The sequence below is a fragment of the Populus nigra genome, chromosome 2, assembly GCF_951802175.1.
Source record: "Populus nigra chromosome 2, ddPopNigr1.1, whole genome shotgun sequence".
NCBI lineage: Eukaryota > Viridiplantae > Streptophyta > Magnoliopsida > Malpighiales > Salicaceae > Populus > Populus nigra.
Window position 1 is genome coordinate 503,188 of NC_084853.1, and position 27,150 is coordinate 530,337.

A 27,150-nucleotide genomic window follows, 5' to 3' on the forward strand; every position below is an offset into this window, starting at 1 on the left:
CAGATGTCTCAAAGACTGCTAGATTGTTGTATCAGTTGTTTAGAGAGGTTATTTTGTATGTTGGGGTAGAAAACATTGTGCATATGGTGACTGATAATGCTGCAAATTATGTTGCTGCTGGCAAGTTATTGATGGAAGAATTTCCTTCAATATTTTGGTCTCCTTGTGCTGCTCATTGCATCAACCTCATACTCCAGGACATTGGTAAATTACAGTCGGTTTGTTGTGTTATTGAGCATGCTTCTGGTATCACAAAGTACATTTATAATCATTGTTATCCATTGTATTTGATGAGGAAGTTCACTGGAGGAAAAGAAATACTTTGTCCTGCTCCTACTCGTTTTGCTACCAATTTCATTGCATTGCAAAGCATTTTAGCTCATAAAGATGAGTTGAGAGCTATGGTGACATCTAGGGAATGGGTCTCATCTGCTTATGCTAAAGATAGCAAAGGAAAAAAGTTTGTTGAGAGTGTGCTAGACTCTCTGTTTTGGGAAGAATGTGCAATAATTGTGCGAATGAGTGAGCCTTTAATTATAGTTCTACGAATGGTTGATGGTGATGATAGACCTTCGATGGGATATTTGTATGATGCTATTCATCATGCAAAAGAAGAAATGATGAGGAGATTTCAAAAGAGAATGGCTAGAGTGAAACCTTTCATAGACATTATCAATAATCGGTGGGATGGACAATTTTATAGACATCTTTATGCAGCGGCATTTTGGTTAAATCCTCGATTTCAATATGATGCAAATATAATGGATAAACATATGAGCACCATTTCTGGACTTCTAGATGTTCTTGAGAAGTATGCACATGGAAATCTACCATTGCAAAGTAAGATTACAAGTGAGATGAAGTTGTTTAGGAATGCTGAACATGAGTTTGGTCGAGTGTCCGCAATAAATAATCGCACCCTTATACCTCCAGGTATATAATTTTTATATTTAAAAATATTATTTGACAGTCTCCTTTTACTTATTATTTTTTTATATAGATGAATGGTGAATGACATATGGAACCAGCGCTTCAAATCTACAACAGTTGGCTATACGAGTGTTAAGTCAAACTTGTAGTTCTTCGGGATGTGAGAGAAATTGGAGTATGTTTGAACATATTCATTCCAAGAAGAGAAATAGATTGGAGCACCAAAGGCTTAATGACCTTGTTTACGTCCACTGCAATCTAAGATTGAAACAAAAGTATTTTTCTTTTCTCTAATTCCTTAAATATTATTTTATCTTGTTTAGTAACATTATTAATACTTATATTGTGTTTATCTTCACTTTTAATATATAGGAATTATTGGAAGGGATGAAATTATGATCCAATTAATGTTGAGACAATTTGTGACATTGAAAATTGGGTAGTAGAAGATGACCCGTCAATCTTGACAGCTGAAGAAGCAAAGAGTTTTCACCAAGCTCTATCAACTATGATCATACAAGATACTTTAGATGATGGTAATTAATGATTGATTATTTAGTGATAAATATTATTTAAAATAAAGTTTTGTTTAACACATAATATTTATTTATTAATTGTGTTTGAAATGTAGATGTCATAAATGTTAATGATATTGAAGATGATTGTGACGATGAAGTTTCAAAGGAGCATGTTGATGACTTATTAGGTGTTGACGAGATTGGCTCAATTCCATCGACATTTTATCCAAATTTTGCTTCTATGGACATAGAAGAACTTCATGTGTTCATTCAACAAAAGTGAATGTGTTGTTGATTTAGAATTTATGTGGTTGGATGTTTTGTTTTAAATATTTTAGAATTTATGTGGTTGGATGTTTTGTTTTAAATATTTTAGAATTTATATTTTGTTTGTGTTTTGGATATTGAATTAAATTCATGTTGTTGGTTTATAATTTAAATTTGGTTTATGTAAGTGTTGCATTGTAACTAGTTATGTGTTTTTTTTTATAGGTTTTTTTTTTTGGTTGACCCGGGTCAACCCACCTGACCCGTGACCCGATCACTTGACCGGGTCAATGACCGGGTCGGGTTTCAAAACTATGCCCCATCCAACACTCTATGATCTGCACCTATATTTACCTGAGAAAGAGGCATGCCAGAGAGGCAGATTAATCCACAATAACAATGGAAAGCTATAAGCGCCATAGTTTTTACAATCAGTAAGTGCAATGTACAATTTTTGCCATTTTTGTCACAAGAGTACTCTAATTGTTTGAAATTGCATGCTGATTTTGTAATAAGATTTTCCTATACAATGGACCGTGGTTTACTTTTTCTCAAGAATGATGTGCCTAGTTACAGTAGTTTATTTCCAAAATAATGAGCATATAAATATAATGGTGTATATCCCAAGGTCATTTGGAAGATGGTGTTAGCTCTTAGGATTACTCTTAAACATATAAAAAAGAATGAGCATGAAGTAACTGAAACACTGTTTATCGTCATAACTGATGCAGGATATGCATTTCCATCATCTGCAAAACAAAGCACCTTCTGAATTCGGCCAATTGCAATAATGGCCACTCCAGGCAAGTTCAGGATGGGAGCACCAAACTTCCCACCAATTGCTCCAATGTTGCTTAGTGTTATTGTTCCACCAGTTATGTCCTCTGGGTTGAGCTTATTAGCCAAGGCCAATTGTTGCAACCGTGAAAGCTCCTTCGTTATCTAAATACATATGTGGACATTGTCAATAAAACCATTAAAAAGGAAAAAAATTACAACAAAATTTGAGAAGTGATCTGAAAGTAAACACATTTGAGAGCAAAACATGATTGATATATATATATATATAAAGGCACTATTTCATTCTTGCCTATACTGATGGGTGATCCTAACCATAAGAATGCATATAAAGCAAGTTTCAACCTTAAAAAAAAAACACTGGTTTCAATTTGAATATATATGAGACCATTTTAACTCTCATTATCAAATCAATCAGGTTATATATTCTCCAGTAACTATTAAGTGTGTAAAGAAAAATGTTTGAGGTCAAACTCAATAAAGAAAGAAGCTGCCAGCTAAAAAGCAGAGTGGAATAGAAGATAGTTTCTTATGTAAATAAAACAGACAGGAATCAGAAAAACAACCTCCAAGATGGAAAGAGACTGGACATTCTTTATGTTGGGTACAACTAAACCAGATGGAGTAGCCATGGCAATTCCAATATTGTGGGAACCTATGACATTCAACAGTTATTGTGACCACAATCGAAACTAGAAAAGAGGGTTAAGGGCATCAATAAGAATACTCAACATAATCCAAGCAACATACTGAATAATAGATCTCAAAATAGCAATAATTATTTTACATCAGAACTAATAATTCTTCCATCAAGAAGAAACATAAACATGTGCCCATACATCCTTGTAGAACCAAATATAGAGCCTCTGGTGGATACACCCATCTTCTGTTGAAGTACAATAATTCATATTGGTTTTATAGGAGCAGTCAATACCGGTGACTTATTGTCAATCTATAATACAAAAATGTTTCTCTTATTATAAACTTTTTGTTGGCACGGGATCTAATTCAAGCTTTGTTAGATTCTCAAAGACTTGCATAGGACATTAAAATTACCATTTTAAATTACGTTGAGCAGAAATGCTTGCATAAGCAAGAATCATAGCGCCCATACACTGAAATGCCTACTGTGAAATCGTAGTTTTCTACTACTCGTTGAGCATGTGCCCATCAGAAATTAGAGGCAGTAAGCAACATTATAGCAGCAAAGAAGAATAAATCAACAAACCTTTCAGGACGACCTCCATTGAGTCCTCATTAAAGCAGCTATTAATCCACGGATATTTGCTGATGGCCACTGAAAGTGACTTTATCAAAGATGGAAGGAATGTATGCTTCACACCTGGTTCAGTGTTACTGTTTTGGAAACTTTCTTTAAGCTCCACCAATGCATCACAATTTATCTCTTCTACATAATGAAAATGTGGAACTTTTGCAGCCATAGACATTGTTTTCACCATCGCACGTTGGAATCCCCTGGAAAAAAAAAGGCAATGACTTTGCATTAACTCTAAATTTAAAGTGGTTTGCCTAATAAACATATTCTTTAAGAATTCCTAGTACATGGAATTGAACAAATAACTGTCCAGTATCAATACACCAACAAAAATGAGTTTTTGGGAGAGGGGGGAAGATTTTGTCTTTAAGGAAAGGGTTTAGACTTTACAGTAAAAGATTTGGTTTTCAGAGTAAAAGATGCACACAAAAAGATTAGCGGTTCTGCAGTAAAAAGGTTTAGATTTTACGGCATAATTTTGGAATTTAAAATTAAAAGTTATCATATCTCACAGTACAAGATTTACAATACGAGTGTTCTTCCATCCCATGTAAAACTTATTTGAGACTGTTGAATTCACAAGATATGTCTGATTTTCTATATACAGTTCCTATGTTAAAAAACTTCATCAGTAGGGATCCAACTATCATCGAACACAACTAACTACATGTACATGGTTACGGTTGCCTGCTTATGCCTTGGATAACAATTAATTGACGTTATGATTGCAATGATATGGAAAGTTGACTCATCTGCAGTGTAAGAAATTGTCATGTTGTCCTAATCCTCCAATTCTTCAGAAAAATTTGGTAGTATTGTGAAGAGTAAAATACCAAGGAAAGCAGTTTTGTATATTCCTGCCCCCTCCTCCTGAAAAATAATGATAGAAAAAAAGTGTTTCAGTTCACATTTGTATCTAATATTTACCTTAGGGGAACTGTCTTATCACCATGTTGTGATCCTAATTCAACTGGCACATATGAGTGGTCCTCTTCACCTTTCAAAAATTGGTCTCTGGAATCAGCATTCTCAATGCCAATTGAATCTTTAATGATTCCTTTCAGAATAGCATGTCTCAGTATGTCTTCTTTTAATACTCTCCCATCTTTACCAGCTCCACGGACATCATTTAGATTTATATCATATTGCTTTCCAAGGTGTCGCACAGCTGGTGTTGACAGGACTCCGCCAGTTTTACATTTATTCACCTCAGAATAATGAGAAACAAAATTTTCAGAAACATCTTGTTTCTGCGTTGGAACTTGAGCTCCTTGAACAACCATTTTAAGAAGAGACTCTCCAACCTGCAATGTAGTTACCCTTATTCGCACATATCATATATTACCAGAAATTCAAAATATCAAAACACATGCATGAAAACTAATCTCATGACTAACTTCAAGTTACAAACACCCCCTAATTGTGCAGAGCACAGTCTCCCTATCTTTTGGCCCCCTTGAGAAATTGAGCCAGCTCTGCCATTGTGGCCCATTTTAGGTTCACACAGGCAGGTACTAGTGTTACCTAGCATGGCTAACAAAATAACAATTTGCTTCATAAGTCAAAGAAAAAAATATTTGTTTGACATAGTTTCAAACTGATTCCCCAAATTAATGTCTCCCACTTCGTAATTTCATCTTTTGTATCCCACGCCATTTCCCACACAGGGAAAACCACATCGCTAAATGCATACATATGAAATTAATAAAATTGAATTATTATTAATCTACAAAAAAATTTCAAAATGTCAACTTAATTTCTTCACCAAGCCAATGAGCAGTGAAACACGAAATTCTCACCTTTAAAATATCTCCAGGAACATAGAGAAATTGAGCAACTTTCCCCTTATAACGACTCGTTATCTCAATAGTCGCTTTGTCACTCTGCACTTCACACAGTGGTTGAAATTCTTCAACTTGATCCCCCTACAACAACAACAATCACATTACCATCTTTTAAAAAAACCATTTTAAACCCTGCTAAATCAACGCCAACATTATGATTTGAAAACGGTATCAAGACAAACATTTCTCAAAACTTTATCAGAGATCATTTCATTCATTCACTTACCTCTTTCACAAACCACTTGAGAAGTTCACATTCAGCAATACCTTCACCAGTTTGAGCCAAAGGCACATCAACAATTCCAGCACTCGTTCCCACATCAACCGAAGCTTGACTCGAAAACAAACACAAACCCACTTTCCTACACTCAATCTTGATCTACAAAAAACCCAACTGCCATCTAACAAATTATTCCAAAACAAAGCAATTAACTAACAAGTTACATAATATGAAAGAGTCATTCACGTTGATAGAGTTATTCGGATAACCAATGAAAGGAAGTTTGCGGGACGTTAATGGAGACGGAGTTGGAGATTGAGCAGTAGTATACAGGTAGAGAAATCGTGGGGTGGAGCTCCATGCCCGTCTATGACAAATCCTTCTGACAATCATCGTTGATGAAGACGTTGCTAATCACCCTGGGAAAATGGGAGAAACTTTTTGTTGTTTGTTCAAGGAACTAGATTTATTTATTTTTTTCTCGCGCTACTCTTTGTTTCGAAGTTCAATTCTTTTTAACCATCACAAATGTTTGGGCTAATATAATTTTAGCAAATTTGAATTATTTTGATGAATATGTGGATTATAAAATTGAGATATTTTTAAATAAAAAGTAAAAAGAAGACATTTATAAAACTTATGATTCAATAATCTAATAAAATTAAAATATATATATATAGAGAAAAAAAAATAAGTGAATCCATATTAACTTTAGTAACCGGTTACTCACAACATGATATCAAATTTTTTTGTTTTTAAAAAATAATCAAAGTTTAATAAAAAAAATTGACTCATAACAGTAACTTAACTAACTTGCTATTCAAAATAACCTTATAGAAAAAAAAAAAAGTATAAAAACACAAGAAAGCTCAAGATTAAATAGCTTAATGTTAAGGAATGAAACTCAAAAAAAAATAAAAAATATTGAAAGGAAATCTGAAATAACCCGGGTTAACTTGGTTAACCCACGACTCGAGATCACTATTATTAAACCCGGCCCGGCGGGTCGACCCGGGACCCAGTCGACTCGGTGTCTGGATCGGTCCGGGTTTAATAAAAGACCGGTTGTGGCAACAGACTGGCCAAACCCGGGCGACCCGGCGGGTCGACCCTGGACCCGGGCGACCCGAACGAACCTGGACGAGACTCGGTTTTTTTTTCCTTCAAATGTGGGATTTGAAACCCATTGGTATATATACTCTATGTTCCCAAGAAAAAAATCATATTTTTTCAATGTGGGATAAAAAACCTTTTGGTTTAAATACTTCAACTTAAAAGGATAACATGTATCTTTTCAATATGGGATTTGAAGCCCTTTCATATATATACTCTATGTTTCCATGAAAAAAATTATGTTTTTTTAATGTGTGATTTGAAACTTATTAGTATATATACTCTATGTTTCTAAGGAAAAAGTTATGTTTTTTCAATGTGGGATAAAAAACTTTTTAAAATATTCTTTTAAACTTTATAATATGTATAATCTATATTTACATGGATTTTTTCATATGAAATATTAAAATTTTAATTTTTTTTTAATTTTTCCGGGTTAATCCGTGTTGACCCGAGTTGACCCATGAAACCCGGGATCCAGCCCCTTGGCTGGGTCAACCCCCGGGCCGGGTTTAATAACTATGCCCGAGATAACCCTATAAAATAAGAAAATGACATAAAACAAAAAAAATTATTAAAAGAATGAGGATCAAAATTGAATATAAAATAAATAAAATAAAATATTGAGGGAAAATTGAAAAAAAAACATATTAAAAAAATGATTAGAAAAAAACAATTAAATAAATGAGGATAAAATTGAATAAAATAACTAAGTAAAATCAAATGTTAATGAATAAAATTAAAAACAAAACAAACTAAGAAAAGGATTAAAGAAGAGTAATTAAAAGAATGAGGATCCAAATTCGATAAAAAAATTAAATGAAATAAAATGGTGGGGGAGAAAATTAAAAAAAACCAAATGAAAAAAATTAAAAAAACAGCAATCAAAAGAATAAATATTATATTTAATATAAAAAAATAAATAAAACCAAATGAAAATAGATGTAATTGAAAAAAATCAAAAAAAAATTCAAAATAAATAAAAACCAATCAAAAGAAGAACGACTACAATTAAAAGAAAAATTAAATGGGAGGACAACGTTGAAATTTAGCTGGCCCACCACGGATTTCAATGAAATGAGAGAGAAAAGAGAGGAAGGAGGTAAAAAAAACTCCACTGATGCCAGACTGCTGTGACTTGGATTATACGCTTCGGCTCATCATCTTCGCCACTAGTGAATGTTTCAGATGGCACGGTGGTTGGATCTTTTTAGCTGTCGAAAGATATCGCATATTCATCCAAAGTATTCCAGCAGTGTCTAACCATTATTTTCTTTTTTATTATTGTTTTTACTTGTTAAAAGATTATTTGCTCCTTATTTAATTAAAATATAATAGAACAACCATGATGAAAATCTTAAAATACTTCTTAGCCCCTTTTTTAATTATTTTTTTTTTTTACTTGAAGGGCAATGAAATAATTGTTTTTTTTTAAGTAGAAATGACACAAAAAAACTCTCTTATCCTTTATTTTTTAAAACTTCTTAATGGTATTTTGTATAATTTAACTGTGTAAGAAAAGTTAAATCATAATTTCATAATATTGAATGAATCTATAAAAAAAGACCATCTTATCACTATATATAGGCTGTTAAGAGTGATTATTTTTTGTTCGGTTTGGTTTTTATAAAAAAAAATAACTAAACCGATTTAAAAAAAAAAACCGAAACCGATTCAAACCGACCAGTTTCGGTTTGATTTTTTAGGACAAAAACCGGTTTGGCTCGGTTTTTTTCATGTTTGGCTCGTGTTTTTTTTCGGTTTAGTTTTTTTGATTTCAGGTTTATAAAACCGAACTGATTAATTTTTTAAAAAAATTTAATCGGTTTAATCAAATTTTTTTTACGAATCTATTTTTTAGATTATTTTTTTTCCTGATTTTCTCAGTTTAATCAAAGTTTTTACTCACTCCTCATTTGTGTTGTAATGAAGCGGAAAGATGTCATTGCTCTAATATAAAAACAGATAGGGTTTAGTTTTTTCTTTAATTTTAATTAGACAAGACAATTGTAATTTTATGGGGGGGGGGGGGGGGGTTATTATTATATTTATAAGGTTTTAAATAAGTAATCCCTCGTCTTGGATTAAGATTTGTGTCTTTATTTATTCTAACTTTCAGATAGGCATCAACGTTTTTATTCAAGAAATTAAGATAAGGCAGCTATCGAAAATAGACCGACTTAGATTTTACTTGCATTTAAGTTACCAGTGTCTCGAAATAAAAATACCAGATATAAAAATTAAAAAAATATATATGGTTAAAAAAATAAAGATATAAAATAAATTTATTTATGTAATAATTTTAAAATAAATATGTATACTTTCAAAATAATATATATATATATATATATATATATATATATATTCCTTGTTTTTATTATATTTGTCTCTTCTATTATGAAATAATAATTAAACTCTACATAAATATATAAAATGCAATATGGTTTGTGCGTAAATTTAAAGTAGTCAATTAGCCCTCCTCTCTCTCTTTTCTTGAAAAAAAAAATAAAAATAAATCTAGCCAGATGTTGATTGTACTGACTCTTATATACTCTCCATAACTCTTATATACTCTTAATAAAAATATAAATTTTTTTAAAAAATAAAATAATATCGATTCATATGAGAATGGTAAATCTAATGCATTGTAGCTATAAATGCATTGTACCTATAAATTTTAAGGGGATTATCTTAACTGATTAAATTCTAGATTTACTTTTTAAAAATTACCAGTTCAAATCTTACAAATCTTAGAGCCACTAGAGATTTATATAATTATTAATATTAAGACTCGTGGAATTATTCGAAGTATAGCAAGTTAAACTAAATATTCATAATAATAATAATAATTTTTAAAAAAAACATTACAAGTTTCAATTCTCCTTTTTCATTTACAAAAATCAACACTTCAAGATTAAGACGACTCTAGATATTAGGCGTAAATCCAGACTTAAGGCCATCCTAATTTTAGATTGGTCCTTGTTCATGCTAAGCACGAGGCCATGACATGGAGGTGAGGTGGCAAAGGACCTTTTCTATGATGGCCGTGTGCTTCGCAACTAAAGAGGTGCAGCCTCGCCATAATTGCATTCGGATTTGTATCCATTTATCTGTTTATTTCTGTGTTTTAAATTATTATTTTTTAAAAAAAAATTTAATTTTTTTCATTTTTTTCATTTTTAATTTTAATTTTTATATATTTTTTTATATCATTTTAATATATTAATATCAAGAATATTTTAAAAAAAATTAAAAAATATATATTATTTTAATACATTTATTAAAAAAAAAACATTTTAAAAAATAATTCAAACACTTCCTACACATACAACCCATTATAGCTTTGTATTCAACAGCTCATTGATCCATGTTGAAAATCAGCACCGGCTTCAAACTAGATTTGAGCCTGTAGTATGCTGCCGGTCCGAATTACGCCATTGGTCTATAATTTTTTATATAAAAATCAAAGTCAAGGGATGCAAGTACATTTCAAAAATAAAAAATAACAACTTGAGTTATAATCTTAATCATGTGAAAATAAGTTAATCTTATTTTAATAAGACTTCAAAAAAATAGGTAACCAAACCAATAATTGTTTAAAAAACACATGATAATTTAAAGAAAAAAACTTTGAAAATACAAAATTGGATATAAAAACTAATCTGAGTCAACCCGAGGTAATGTAATAGACAAATAACTTGGGTAATAAAAAAAGAGTCAACCCGGATTAACCTGTAAAAACTCATACCTTGAGATCTAAACAACCCAAAGAAACAGAAATTGAAAAAAATCACAAGATCAATTTTAAAAAATAAATAATATTGAACGATGAAATCAGAAAAGAAAGTAAGTCACAACAATAATGTTGACCTGCGTTAACTTTTCAAACTTGTGACTTAATTCATTAGACTAGAAGAACCATACATGGAAAAACTATAAAACACAATCACCAGCAAGTTAAATGTTAAAGGATGAAATTGAAAAAAAATGATAACAAAAAAATAGCAATTAGAAAAGTAGAGATAAAAAAACAAAATAAAAAATAAATTAGAGGGAAAGAAAAACAATTTATTGAAAGGTGAAATAGAAATAGAAAAAACTTTAATAAAAGGATAAAAAATCAAAAGAATAAAGATCAAATTGAAACAAAAAAAAAAGCAATACATCATAAATTTGGATTGAAAGATGAAATTAAAAACCAATAAAAATTGCACAAAAAAATTAAGAAAAAAAATAAAAAATCAAAAGAAAAGGGACCGGAGTGGAAAAATAATACATAACAAATTAAGATCGAATGATGAAATTACACAAAAAATTACAAAAGGGCCAATGAAAAAAATTAAAAACCAAAAAAATAGTGATCAGATTTTAAGCCAAAACAAATTGAGAGTTAACTTCGAAAAATTTAGAGGGCCAAGCACTAAAACAAAGGAGATGAGAGAGAATAAGGAAAAGTAAAAAAGAAAAGGCTTTGGCACCAAATCGGTGGTCTATTGAAGACACGTGTCGAGCAAATATAAAGGGGTTGGGAAAAGAATTTGGACCTCGTTGTTTGGTTACCAGGCGATGCGGTTTGCGTTGCCCAAAACAACAACAATTCTTCACTCGCGATGCATGTATCAACTTTTTTTTATATATTTATTAAATATTAAATTTCAAATCCATCCACCACATAACCATAACAAATAATTTAAGGTTAAAATAATGAAAATAACCCTCTTTGATGCGTAAGCTTCACAATAATTTGCCTATGCCAGACATGGTCGTAGCACATGCATGCATGCTGGGCAGGTAGTGGAAAGTCCTAGACTCCCAGCCCTATACTACTATATCTTTTATGGCCAATTGTCACTATTTATCTCAAGTGCCAATTGGTTCTAAACAAGTTATTTTGAGGTTAACTAAGCATATCAATTTTGGAAGACAATAAAAAAAATATGGAGAAATATCAAGTTCCTCAAAAAGAGCCCTATCTAGTAGGGTAGGGAATTAATAATATTGTCATCCATGTTTATGTTTTTTTTCTTTGTTATTAAAAAAACATATATTCTAACTCAAGATATCTTGAAAAAAAATCAATTCCAGTGGAGTTAATACAATCTATTTTCATTGATTAAAAAAATAGAAACATTAAAAAAAAAACAAATGTTATTACAACATTCTTATTAATTAGGAGTGTAATGTTATTCCAATTTATTTTTTTGATGAGATGAGATATACAATGGACCAAGCCAACTAGAGACATCAAAAAATCAACACTTTTGAAGTTGGTGTGTAAGTTATAGATAACTCTTGTCATGGGCCACTCTTTATAGTGTAATGACATTTTAGCTTATGAAACATACTAACTGTAGAACTATGGGCTCCCTAATCTTGTAGATGTAAACAAGCCTAAACCATAGTTTTTGTGAGTATTTAGCTTACATAACAACCATCAAGAGATCTCTTTAAACACTCTACAATAACCACCAATCTTTAAAATCTCTAGTCATTAATAGCTTTAGCTATTTTGAATTTTAAATCTCTTATAATCTTCATTTTATTATTTTTTGTCACTCAATTAGTTGTTTATAAATCTCTATATATCCTACCAAATACAAAATAAATAGTATCATTTGAGTCATTCTCTTTATCATGTCTCTACAAGTTTCTATAAGTTTTCATGGTATTAGAGCAGCAATAGACAGACACTTGATCCTTTCCGAAGCTTCCACACACGAATCTTCCTCATCTTCTCCATCTTTACTATGGCTTCCTTTGTTTCCATCAATTCTTTATCTTTATCTACTTAACAGATTCATTCATTTCATAACTTGTCAGTCAAAAACTTGAAGGACACAATTACTTGTCAAGGAGTATTTAGCTCAATTTTTTTTCTTTGGGGTTAAGATATGAATGGTATGATTGGTGTATCTAAAGAAGCTGTCACAAAATCATCTCAGCCTAATAGCTTAAACTATTAGGTAAGGTCCGCTCTTATTTTACGACGGTATGGATGATTGCTTGAATATGATTTATATTATTCTCTAACACATCCCCTCAAGTGAAAGCCTTTTAGGCTTGAAACTTGCACAGGCCCACACCACTTTGTGCTTAATTTTTATCAAATAAATAAGAATGGTGAGATTCGAACTCGTGATCGCTTGGTCATCAAGGCTCTGATACCACGTTAAAGAACCATCTCAACCCAACAAATTAAACGGTTAGGCAAGGTCCGCTCTTATTTTACAACGGTAGAGACGATTGATTGGATATGATTTATATTATTTTCTAACAGAAGCACCATCCAAGACCTTTTCATATGACTCTCCTAATCTAGCTTATGCAATTTGGTTCAAGAAAGACAATTGTGTTTTAAGCTAGTTAATAGCCTTTATTTCTGATAAGCTAGTATTTACTGTCTTTAGTCTAAAAACCTCCAAACAAGTCTAAGATTCTTTTCAAACTAGATTTTCAACTACTTCAAGGTCACATATTGCTCTTCTTAAAAGACAACTTCAGACTATCATTTAAGGTAATCGTTCATACTCTGCATTCCTTGAAGATACTAAACAATTGGTTGATCACCTTCCTGCTGCATGCCAACTAATAGATGATCAAGACTTCATCACTTTCTTAATTGGTGGTCTTCGTGCCACATTTACTTCATTTATTACATTTTACCATTTTGCTTGCAGGGAAAAATACTTATCTCTTAATGATTTTTTGTCTAAATTTTTAAGTTTTGAGACATTAATTGATGCATCTACTTAAATGCAAAATCAAAATTTTTTATTTGCTACAAAGACATTTAATTATAAAAAAGGAAGCCTACAAATACTGCTTCAAAATCTCAACAAGCTACAACATTAGCACAACCTCGTGGACTTTCAAGATTCCAGTCCAATAATGATCGTACAACTCCACATGACAGACCATAATGTTAGACATGGCAAAAGCATGGTCATGTTGCTTCGGATTGTTTCCAGCGCTTTAATTTTTCTTTCCAAGGTGGGGGAACTCTTTTTAAATCAGCACCAATAATTGTTGAGGCTAACAACACTTTTGAGCACCAAACTTAGAATGCAAATAGTGGGGCTAACACTCATATTACTGCCAATGCAACAAATTTAAAAACTCTTCAGCCTTATGACAGTCTTGAAACTGTCACGCAATGGTTCAAGTTTGGTAATCCAAAACACTAGTTTTTCATCTATAAATATAGCTCATGATTCCTTTTATTTGAATAAAGTTTTTCATTATTCTCAAGTTGCAACCAATCTTTTATCTATTAACCAATTTTACCAAGACAATGATTGTTATTTCATTATAATTGGAATTGATTTCTATGTTAAAGAGAATAAGACTGGGTGATTGCTACTCCACAAGCTGGTTGAGGGTAGTCTCTATCCTATTAATGGGAATAAGAGCTACACCATTAATTTTCGATGTTTAGCTTCCAAGTTAGGGACAAAGGCCACCACAAATCAATGATATGATCGTCTTAGTCATCATTCCAAGTCCATCCTAGATTATTTATTTTATTACCAACAAATAAAATAGTCAACCAGCAAATCAAGTGTCTACCATTCCTGTCAGTTAGGAAAAGCTAAAAGTTATCTTTCAATGACTCCAATAAACAGTCCACAAAACCTTTAACTTTGACCCATACTGATATATGGATATCCATATCACTTCAGTTGGAGGTTGCCGCTATTATGTGTTATGTATTGATTATTTCAGTCATTTTACATGGATGTATCCTGTGCATTTTAAAAGTGAGTTAAAAAATATAAATTTATTTTTGAAAATTTATTTTTTTTGTTCAATTTAGCAATTACAATATGATAATGATGGAGAATATTTATCTAAATATTTTTAAAAACTTTTAGCTAAATATGGTATTTTTCATCGCTTAACATGCCCTTATACATCTCTATAAAATAGTATAGCTGAATGCAAATATAGACATATCCAAGAAATGAGATTAACTCTTTTAGCAAAAGTTGATCTTTCAAATTGTTATTGTGTAGATGCTTTCTTAACATCAATATACTTGATTGATCAAACCAAGGTTCTTACAAATCTACCATTATACTTTGTCCTTTATAAAACGATAACTATATATTCTGAACTTCAAACTTTTAGTTACGTCTATTACCCTTATTTCATACCATATAAAGATCATAAGTTAGCTTTCAGAAGTAAATAATGTATTTTCATAGGATATTCAAATGAACAAAAGGGGTATTGTTTCTTATATTATAAAACAACATTTTTTTTTTATCTTTAGCCATGTGATATTTGATAAAGAAACTTTCCCTCACTTGGACAGAAATCAATCCTCTATCACATATAAGAGCAACGGTTATCAGGTATGACTTCTATTCCTCTTACAATTCCTTTACTTTCAAATATTCAACATTTAATTTTTATTTCAAGTGTTACACGATAAGACTCAATACATCACACAAATGCCCTACCCGATAGTCCAACCTTACCAACAACTGATACACGGTCTTTAAATCCTCTTAGGAGACTAAACTTCATGTCCCCTTCACTAGATATTGAGTTACCTGCACATTACTCCATGCCATATAATCCTCTCATTACAACCAATCTTTCTGAAACTCAACATGAACCACCTTTTATTCCACCTAGAGAAATTGTTACCAAATCTAAAACAGGTAAACTCAAGCCTAAAGAGTTCATTGGTTTTAGAACATTCTTTGCTACCTGCCACCCTTTGTGTGTTTTGTCCAGCATTGTTATTGAATCTGAAACTACATTTTTTACAAAGACAACAACTAAACTTGAATGGCTAGCAGCAATGAGTTGTGAATTTGATGTATTGATGGCTAATAGGACATGGTCTCTTTGTCCAAGACCATTGAACAAACGTGCTATTAGAAATAAATGGGTTTATAAGGAATCCTAATAGAGGTATCAACCGCCACAAAGAAAGGATTATAGCTAAAGGGTTTGATCAACTTCTTGGTATTGATTACCATAACACTTTCTCTCTAGTAGTGAGGCCTGCAACAATGCTTTATGCTCTGCTATCTTTTTCAGATGGAATATTAGGTAGTTGGATATTTGTAATGCTCTTCTTCATGGTATTCTAGGTAAAGAGGTATATATGAAGTAGTCGAAGGGCTATACTAATAAAAACTTTTCAAATCATGTTTGTCATATGCATAAGTCCCTCAATGGTCTTAAACAAGCTATTCACATCTGGTTTAAGCGTCTCTCACACTAAGTCATTGATTTTGGATTTTTAGAACCCAAGACGAGTTATTCATTATTTACATACATTTCTAACACTTAACATATTTTTGTGTTGGTATTTGTTAATGATATAATTGTAATAGGTTCTAATAGTTATGAAGTTCATCATTTTATTGAAAAACTAAAGACAGTGTTTCCAATTAAAGATTTGAGTAAGTTAAGTTATTTTCTTGGTGTTGAAGCACTATGATACCAAGATGATTTACACCCACGCTAGTCGAAATACATTATTGATCTACTGGAACACTTATATATACTTGGTGCGAAGCCTCTCAACTGTCCATCATCTTCTGTTTTAAAGTTATCATCTACTGCTAGTGATATTTTAGATGATCCAACTGAATATTAAAGAGCTATGGGTGATCTTCAGTGTTGCACGATCACAAGACTAGATATTGCATATTCTATAAACTAGTTATATCAATTTATACACTTTCTTTGTGATATACATTAGATGGTTGTGAAACGTGTCTTAAGATATCTAAAAGGCACTGTAGATTTTGGTTTTCACCATGTTCGAGGGGAAATCAAACTAAATGCATATTGCGATTCTAATTGGGCAAACAACCTAGACGAAAAGCATAACACTACTTGTTTTAGGGTGTTTCTTGGAAATAGTCCAATTTCCTAGAGTAGTAAAAAGCAAGGGATTGTCTCTCGATCCAGCACTGAGGCTGAATACATAAGCATGACTCATACAAGTGCTGAATTATATTGGCTTCGTATGCTCCTTTATGATTTAAATATCATGTTACCTACTACCCCAACTTTGTGATATGACAATATTGGTGCCATTGCATTAGCTTCTAATCCTGTTTTTCATGCACGTATAAAGCACTTAGAGATTGATTACCATTTCATTCGGGAGAAAGTGGTTAATCGTGATATCCAAGTTAAGTACATTTCAACACAAGATCAGATTGCAGAAATTTTTACAAAAGATCATATTACCACTAGATTTACATTTATGATAAACAACTTGTGTGTATGTTTCCTTCTTTACAGTTTGAAGAGGGTGTTAGAGTATTAGCTGACATAACAACCACCAAAAGATCAAGACTCTAAAGATATTAAAAAGAAATCTACATCAACTACCATAAAACTCTAGTCATCAATATTTTTAGCTATTTTAAATTTCAAATCTCTTGTAATCTCTATTTTACTCTCCTTATGTTACTCAATTAGTTGTATGTAAATCTTTATATATTTATATATATATATATATATATATATATATATATATATATATATATACTATTGAATACAAAGTAAATAGTATCTTTTGAGTCATTCTTGTGTCTCTACAAGTTTTTATAATTTTTTAGTTTTAAAATCCAACCCAAGACAAGACTCGGGTCACGAGTCAAGAAGGTCAACTCTATATTATTATTTTTTTCAACTTGGATTAGTCTAGATTCTAGGTTAGCCAGGTTTGAAATTGAACTCACTATTAAAAAAGAAAGAGAGAAAGAAAGAAAAATGTAGCAGCAGGCCCACAAGAGGTTCGTACCTAGCAATTAGAGGAGTATAAAGAGAACTTCCCTTCTTAGCAAGAAGGTTCGGGCAAGATTTTCCCTCAGGAAGAACATGATTCAAAGATGTATAGTCCGATTCCAAAGGTCTAATCTGCTGGATGCAGTGAGGATGAGTAGGGGTGTTTTATCCTTGAAGATCTTGTTTGGCTACTAAAGTCCATTGAGCCTAAGTGTACAGGTAGGCGTTCTGAAGATATTCTACCATCCATCCGCATTCAATGGCCGTATGCTATACACTATACAGAGAGGTTAATTATTAAATTATATATTGTCTCTTTTTGTTTTTTCTGTCCATTCATTTTCTCTTTAGCTTTTATATATATATATATATATATATAGACACACACACACACCCCAATTCACAAACACATAAACCATAACAACAAGTAGTGGGGAATTATCTCCTATATATTATTGTAAAAAAAGTTTAAAAATATATTAGCTTTAAAAAAAAAAGGAAATTATGATATTTGAGATAAAGGATGCTTATTTGATTTAGAATAAAAAATAAATTTATATATACTATTTCTCAAATTGTATGAATCTTACTTAAATTATTTCGTAATATCTTTTATGACATTTCCATGTTTTCCAGAGAAATAATTCATCTAGTTTCTTAAAGAAATTATTTAATTAAAATCATGTTCTTGATATCAATTTTAATTTTAATGATTTTACTAACAACACAAACATAAAAATTTGTTATAAAAAAATGTGATGTGTTTAATTTAGTATACATGTTTAGGAGTGGTTATTTTTTAATAAGAAAAGTATTAAAATAATATTTTAAAAAAATTATTTTAATATCAGCATATCAAAATAATCTAAAAATATTAAAATATATTAATTTAAAATAAAAAAATAAATAAAAAATTTATAAATTTTTTAAAAGTACTTTTAAAATATAAAAACAAACAAAGCTTTATTGAGTTCAAACTTCAAAACTTGAAGAATGTGTCATTGATATTTTTTTTTTTTAAAAAGAGACTTGATTTAGACTATCCGATTTTATGGTGTATCTTTATATTAATATAATATTTATATCATAAAACAAATTGTATTAAAAAATATTTTAATGAAGATAGGATAAAAACTATACGATTAAAGCATTATTTTTTTCATTTTTTTTAATTTTTTATTTTCCAATTTGGCATAATTAGTCTTGTGTCAGTAAAATATATAAGGAACCATTCTTTATCTGTAAGGAACTTCTAGGAAGCAATTCTCTCATATTATTAATTATAGGTTTATTTAGATGTTTAAATTTTATTAAAAAACATTATATATATATATATATATATATATATATAAAAGTCATAACAAGCATGATTTATCTACTTTTAATATATTTCCCAATACAATTTAATTATTTGATGATATTCTTGACAAACACACCGTGATGAATTCAACTTTTAAAAGCAAGGATGAACACGCTTCAAATTTCTATTGATTCCAACGTTAGAAAAATAAACAATTGATTAAGCACTTCAGAAATGAATTAAAAAAATAAAAATAAATTTATTTATTTCCTAAAGTTCTTTATTTTTCTAGATAATTCTTTATTTATTCATCCTGTATTTTATTTATTTATTATCTTAGTTCTTTTAAAAAAAATTAAAGGCCAAGGGAAAAAAACCTAAGAAATAAACAAATTTCATGTAAAAGTAAGAAATATGCTCAATCACTAAAATCAAAACTTTTATGAAATTATTCTTAAATACATATTAATAAATAAATAATATTATCCATCATTAAAAAGTATTAGATTGTCTTTTAATTTACATGACCCAGATGATGATCACTATTGTATTTGCTAATCAGATTGCAATAACAAAAATAAGAAAAGAATTAATAATTCTTTGACTTCTTAGATTGAAAAACAAATCCAGTGTAGATTTAAAGTTTGAAAAAAATAAATAAATAATCTCAAGGTAAATAAATAAGAGACTTTTTTTTTATTTTATTCTTGAATTTTTTTTCTTTATTAAGTCTATGGAATATTTATTTTTTAAAAAGTAAAACTAATAGAAATCAAACATATCTTCCACTTTTATTTTAAAAATCAGCTTGGCGTGTTTGAAAGTGTGATTGTGGTTGTTTTTCAAAGTGATTTTTACTTGAAAATACATCAAAATTATATATTTTTATTTTTTTAAAATTATTTTTAACATTAGCACATCAAAATGATATGAAAATATCAAAAAAAATATTAATTTGAAAAAAAATAAAAATAAATTTAAATTTTTTCAAAAATTAAAAGAATATTTTATTATTATTATTATTATTATTATGATTGAAAATTGTACTCTCTCTCTCTCGATCGACTGTATTGGAAATATATTCCAGCCAGCCGGTCACTTTTAATCTTTGAAACCCTTTTGTTTCCTTAACAAACATCCCCATCACTGTTCGTTTCGTTTGTTCCCAAAATCTCCCGTCTCAAATTCCCTTTTTAGTCCCGACGCAAGCATCTCCGACACAACTCTTCGCCTTGTTGCCATCGTGCAAAGACTTTCTTGTCCCTTGCTCTTCGAAATCATTCATTCCAGTTAAATTTACAGCGATAAATACTTTTTATTTAAAAATTTATTAAAATAATATAATTATTTTTATTTTTAAAAATATATTTTTAATATCAATATATTAAAATAATCTATATATATATATATAAAATTTTAAAAAAAAATTTAAAACTTTTTAAAATTACAGTACTATCAGTTATCTCCTCGGTGCTCGAAAACAAATCATGTTTTTTTAAAAAAATTAAAACATGTTTTTATTTAAAATTAAATTTTTAAAATTTTTTTATATAATGATATAAAAAATATTATAAAAAAATATTATTTAAATAAATTTTTAAATAAAAAACTTATTTAAACCATAATTATTACCGGACTTTCAAATAGTATAAATATTGCAACTAAAGCCTGGCAAAACGATGAATTGTGTCATAGAAGTGGTGTCATGTCAAGTCAATTTCAATTTCAATTTTAATTTCAATTGGGCATCAGTTCCTTTAGGCCCCATATTCTATCATTTTCACGATGCGCACGTGACCCAACAGCTGCTCATGCTTAACACCTTCCAGCAAAATTGGGATTTTTATAAAAAAATAATAACAAAATTTAGTAAAAGTTTTGGGGTAATTGTATAAGTTGTAAAAGTATTTAAGAAAAAACCCAATTTAAACCCAATTGTATTTTTAAATATAGGTTCTATATTATTATTATTATTAAAAATACTGGTTGTTTAGCCATGCAAATTAATTAATCTCACTAAAATACTACCCAAAACTTTATGAAAATCTAATTATTAAAATATGAAATTCAAGATCTAATAATAATAAAAAAAAAGATATAAGATAAGTTGATTCGGTAAAAAAAAAAGATTGGAGCAAAAAAACGGAGATTAAAAATACTTTATAAGGGACAGACATATTAGAGCTCTATTTTTTTATAAATTTGGTATTATTAGAAAAATCTCGACAAGACAATTTTAACATCATTTTGAAAGACTATCAAATAAATTTGTAATTAACTCTTAATTAACTCCGAACAAAACTCCTAACCAATTATAACTTTGTTTAGTGATCTTCTAATATGTGGTTAGAATCGTCTCGTTGAAATCTTTCTAATAGTACCAGATATGTTAAAAATTAAATCTCGTTATGTTTTTAATGACCTATTCTTTTATTTCTTAATTTTTTTTATTAGATCTTCATAAAATTAAGTAATACTCTAAAAGACATGGGGAAAGTACTGAAGCTTCCCCACGCCTTTTATTTTCATTCACTTATATATTATTATTATTATTATTATTATTATTATAAACTGCTCATTTTTTTCCGTTCTTTTTTCTTTTTTATGCTTTTATGGCTTTTTCTTTTTGCTTTTTTATGTGTTTTTTTTAATGAATTTTTTTTTAATTTAGTTTGTTAATGTTAAATTTTATTTTATTTAGTTATCAGACTTTCATGACATGGATCCTAAGTTTGACGGGTTAACCTGGTTTGACAAGTTAATCCGAAATTTTTTTTGTTTTTAATTAATTTTTTATTTAGTTTGTTTGTTAATGTTAAATTTCTTTCTATTTAATTATCAGACTTTCATGACACGTCTCCCAGGCTTGACAGGTTAACCCAGTTAATTCTAGGTTAACCCGTAATTTTTTTTTTTCTATTTAATTATCAAACTTTCATGACGTGAATCTCAGATTTGATGAGTTAACCTGATTTGAAGGGTTAACTTAGTTAATTCATATTTTTTTTTTCTTCATTAGTTTTTTCTTCCGGTTGGTTTTTTTTCTTTATTTTTTTCTTTTTAATTAATCTATTTAATCATCACACTTTTATGACACGACCTTGCAGTCAGACCCACATCCAAAGCTCTCGGGTCTGCTATTGCAACTAGACTCAATTAAACTTGAGTAATGTAAGTTTAATATTATTATTAATATTATAAATATTACTCTTGGGTCAAGCGTTGTAGCTAGACCAAAGACTCTTAGGTATATCTTTGTTGAAAGATCTAACACTCTTAGATCTTAGCATTTTTTGATTTTTTTATGCAATGAAAAAAAATAACCCGTGGCGTATGCCTTTATTTTTTTTTTCTTTTCCTTTTTAAGCCTTTTACTGTGGACTGCACAGTGCAGTCCACAGTGAAAAAACTGATGCCTTTAGTTTTTTTTTGTCTTTTTATCTTTTTTAATTATTTTTTAATTTAGTTTTTTAATATTAAATTTTTTTCTATTTAATTATCATACTTTCATAACATTAATTTCAGGTTTAACGGGTTAACCCAGTTGATTCAGATTTTTTCTCTTCGTTAGTTTTTTTTTCCTGTTGGTTTTTTTCTTTATTTTTTTCTTTTTAATTAATCTATTTAATTATTATATTTTTATGATACGACCTTACAGCCAGACCTACATCCAAGACTATTAGGTCTGGTATTGCAGCTAGACCCATTTAAACTTGGGTCATGCAAGTTTAATATTATTATTAATATTATAAATATCAGTCTTAGGTCAGACGTTGCAACTAAACCCGAAATTCTTGGGTATATTTTTATAAAAAAATCTAATATCTTAATATTTTTTTAATATTTTTTATATAAAAAAATTAATCTATGATATCAGCGGGTCATGTAACTAGTATTAAGTTAAATTTGGTAGAGATCAATCAATTTGGATGAAACAAGCAATTTGGCTTTTGTAACACGTGTGAGACTAGGATCCAAGATTGGCCAGCTAGGCCCCACGAATGAGAAATAGCGGTGTCCATTTAGGTTGTAGTAAGTGGTAAATAAATATGTCCGGCCATGTGTCCCGGCTTAGAACTCCGATAATGTTAATTTGGAGTTAATTTAGATTAATTTAAATTTTTTTTATATATTTTTAAAAAATTTAAAAATAATATATTTTAGTGAAATAATTTCCTTGACTGTAGGAGATCCACTACTACACGAAAAGATTACTATACGGATATTACCTTTGATACAGCATCCATATTTAAAAAATCATCTTATATTTAATTTTTAATTAATTTAATTAAAAAATAAAAATAATAAAATTTAAACTTTTAATTACTTGATAAGTTTAATTTTATATTGACCCGTGAAAACCAATTAGTGAACAGTTGATTAAACCACTAAACCAATAAAGTATTATTTTAACCGGTTTCAATACTCTTTCAGTTCTAATAACATTATTTTTATATTATTTTTAACAAAAATAAAATAAAATAAAATTCATTAGTTAAACTGTTTTTTTTTTATTTGAAATCATATCCTTCAGCTCTTGGATAAAGTTTAGTCAATAGATTTATATTAGAATGATCTAATGTACACTCCACTTTTTGTTATTTTTATTCCATTATTTATTGTATAGACTAAAATAAATGTATTTAATATGCTTCTTCTATCTTATTGAAATCTTAAATGTAAAAAAATTAAAATAGATCTTATTTAGATTCTGAAAAAAATATACAAGAAATATAATAGATTATGCCTAGGTATTTATGAATTTATTTAAAAAAAAAATTATGTAAATTTTATTTCTCACAAATTAACATTGAATTAATCAATGTTGTAAATTCTATGAATAAGTTACTCAATAAATCATGACCCTAAATGTTTTAGGTACCATAAATTACTATGAATCATATATAGAAGGATCTAAAAAGAAATGAGGGTGAAAATAAAAAAAATTACTTAAAGGGTAAACAAAAAATATCAATTGAAGGGTTAAATTGAATTGAAAAATAGTTTTAACAAAAGAAAAAAATCAAAAGAATGAGGGCTAAGTTGAAAAAAATAAAACAACAAAAGCTTTGATTGAGGGATGAAATTGAAAGCTAAAAAAACTTCAATAAAAGGGTCAAAAAAAAATTTAAAACCAAAAGATTAAGGACCAAAATGAAAAAAAAACATATGACAAATTTTAATTGAGGACTAACTTGAAAAAAAAAATTTATAAAAAGGAATAAGAGCGAAATAAAAAATCAAAAAAACAAAAGTTGAAATTATATAAAAAAAAGAGGACAACCATGCACTTTACATTGTAGGAGAAATAAACGAAAAAGAAAAAAAAAATCACTAGTGATAATCCGACTATCATATACATACACCACACCATGTGTAAGAGAACATGATAGGCATTCAAAAGAGATGGTGGAAGGCCAATTTTGTCCATTAGGTGAAGTCAAATGTGCCTTCTAAACAACGCGAACGCCACCCATTTATTGGTATGTACTGAGCACATACCAATAATTTTTTGATTAAAAAAATTTAAAATTTAACATGAATATACCAAAAACGCTTCTATGACCTTGATGATTTCCCAAAAACTTGTGTGAAAGTATAAAAATACCCTCGATGCAAACCTTATTTTTTATTCTTTTCAATGTCAAATAAGTATTTTAACTGTAAATGAAGAATGGAAAAACCAAAAAAATCCTTGCCTAATAGCCTAATATTTTTTTGATCCTAGGGTAAAGAAATATTTTTATTATTTAAAAATTTATGAAAAGTAAAAAAAATTATTGATCAACAACTTTAAATTTAATTAATTTTTAAGGTAAAAATATATTTTCACTGTACAAAAAATAAATAAAACCTAGATAATCTCAAATAATTTTTTAATAACCAATGAATAATAATAATAAAAAGACTGGAGCACCTCAATAACCAACAGCTATTTTTTACACTAAAAAATAAAACAATAATTTCACCGTAGTAATTCAAACTAGTTATATCTACTGCTACATTGAAATATCACACCTTATATATTGTTTTAATGATAGAACTATAATTATAAAACTTAATTTAAGGTTTTACCTGCATCTATTCAACTAAACCTTTATTTTCTTAAAGAGTAATTAAAATGTTATAATTTTAATAAAAAATATTTTTTTAAAAAGTTAATAGGTTAAGGGTTTCACCGATGAATATTATAGAAATATAGAGTATATATACGAAAGGGTTTCAAATTCCACATTGAAAAAATATTATGTTATCCTTTTAAGTTGAAATATTTAAATCAAAATTTTTTTTTATTATACATTGAAAAAAAATAATTTTTTTTGGAAACATAGAGTATGTATACTAATGAGTTTTCAAATCCGATATTGAAAAAACATAACTTTTTTCATGAGAACATTGAGTATATATATGAAAGGGTTTCAAATCCCACATTTAAAAGATATTATTTTATCTTTTTAAGTTGAAGTATTTAAATTAAAAAGTTTTTTTATTTTACATTAAAAAAACATGATTTTTTTGAGAAATATAGAGTATATATATTAATGAATTTCAAATCTTATATTAAAAAAATATTATTTTTTTCATGAAAATATAGAGTATATATACGAAAGGGTTTCAAATCTCACATTGAAAAGATATTATGTTATTCTTTTAAATTGAAATATTTAAATCAAAAGGTTTTTTTATCCCACGTTAAAAAAACATGATTTTTTTTTTTAAAATATAGAATATATATATAAAAATGTTTCAAATCCTTTGAAAAAAATACTATATTATATTTTTAAATTAAAATATTTAAATTAAAATTCTTTTTATTTCATATTAGAAAAAACATGATTTTCTTCTTAAAAATATTTAAATTCAATTTCTTTCAAAAAAAGCAAAAAAGGAAAAAGGGGTACGTGGCAATTAAGAAGCACTACAAGTCAAATCGTCCTTAATACTGCTGTGATTGGACCCACCTATCCTTCCCTTTTGTACCATCCCCTTCTCCTCTGCTACTTGTTTATTTATTTCCCTACTTTTTTAACACTTCCTTGCTCCTTCCATATAGCCATAGCCATATTGTGGCAAAGGCACAATCTTTGCTTAAAGATTCATTTTATGATGAGACATGGTGGGTTTAAGTATAGTTCTTGAGGCACAAAAGAGTGGTAGTGTTAACAGCAAAACCCCACAAGTTATCAACAAGGCTACCATGATGATGATGATGATCAGCAACAAACCTTCTTCCGGCCCTCCTAGTTTTTCTTCTGCAACTGCTCCTTTACCTTCTTACAGAAACTGTTCTTTTCCAGTCCCTGCTTTTCTTCAACAATGCTTTCTCTGTGGGCAGAAACTCTTGCCTGGAAAAGATATATACATGTACAAGTAAGTAAAGTGTTGTGCTGGATCTCTGTGACATGTTTCTGTTAACCTTCAAGACTTCATCTTTTCTTGTTTTTGTGCAAAGCCCAGATCTTTATTATCTCCTTTGCTTTGTTTGTGTGCTAAGAAGTTTTGATTTGGATGTTGGGTAATTATGTTCTTGATTTGTTGTGTGTAGAGGGGACAGGGCTTTTTGTAGCGTGGAGTGCAGGTGCAGGCAGATATTTATGGACGAGGAAGAGACAATAAGGAAAGAGAACTGTTCATTCTCTGCAATGAAACCAACTGGTTCTGCTGCTGCTTCTTCCTCCTCCTCCACTAAAAGCACTTCTACAACTCCTGCTTATCGTCACCGCAAAACCACAAGAAACCGAGCGGGTGGTTTTGCTTACTGAGAGGGGGGAAAGGGAGGCCTCGGTGGTGCTGTTTTTTCTTCTTCTAGTTTTGCCCTTGTTACTTTTTTGTAATGACATTTCTATCCTTTTTCGTTTGGGTAAACTATGAAGCTGACAAGGGTTTTTAATTAACTTTTTAGCCCCCACATACCTCTATGGGCATAGTTTACAAACCAGGCTTAACCCGGGAATATTCCACGTAAAAAATAGATAAATGGTTGTAAATTTTAATATAAATTGATAAATAATCAGGAAAAAAAGGGGAGGAATCGCCTGCATAAGGTCAAGGTTAAGCCGAGCTAGAATAAAACCTGCAATTCCCTCTCCATAGCTATATTTGAGAGTGTTGATGCTCAACAA

At 29.3% G+C, this 27,150-nt stretch overlaps 2 protein-coding genes across 3 annotated transcripts; one reads left to right on the top strand and one right to left on the bottom strand.

Annotated features, from left to right (window-relative positions):
- Positions 1-2,176: 2,176 nt before the first annotated feature.
- LOC133681667 (lipoamide acyltransferase component of branched-chain alpha-keto acid dehydrogenase complex, mitochondrial-like) lies at positions 2,177-6,376 on the bottom strand. 2 transcript variants are annotated; one of them, XM_062104776.1, is made up of 8 exons: positions 6,100-6,376; positions 5,860-6,012; positions 5,589-5,714; positions 4,787-5,093; positions 4,623-4,659; positions 3,742-3,989; positions 3,080-3,168; positions 2,177-2,657 (listed from the first exon to the last, which is right to left on the bottom strand). In XM_062104776.1, the coding sequence occupies exons 1-8, from the start codon at positions 6,244-6,246 to the stop codon at positions 2,286-2,288; spliced, it is 1,479 nt and encodes a 492-aa protein (XP_061960760.1). In that variant the 5' UTR covers positions 6,247-6,376; the 3' UTR covers positions 2,177-2,285. The 2 variants fall into 2 exon arrangements, with proteins under 2 accessions (XP_061960760.1, XP_061960759.1); XM_062104775.1 differs by lacking the exon at positions 4,623-4,659 and having other exon boundaries at positions 2,181-2,657; positions 4,717-5,093; positions 6,100-6,375.
- Positions 6,377-26,045: 19,669 nt separating this feature from the next.
- LOC133683149 (FCS-Like Zinc finger 15-like) lies at positions 26,046-26,922 on the top strand. Its single transcript, XM_062106681.1, has 2 exons — positions 26,046-26,398; positions 26,574-26,922. The coding sequence occupies exons 1-2, from the start codon at positions 26,142-26,144 to the stop codon at positions 26,788-26,790; spliced, it is 474 nt and encodes a 157-aa protein (XP_061962665.1). The 5' UTR covers positions 26,046-26,141; the 3' UTR covers positions 26,791-26,922.
- Positions 26,923-27,150: the final 228 nt, after the last annotated feature.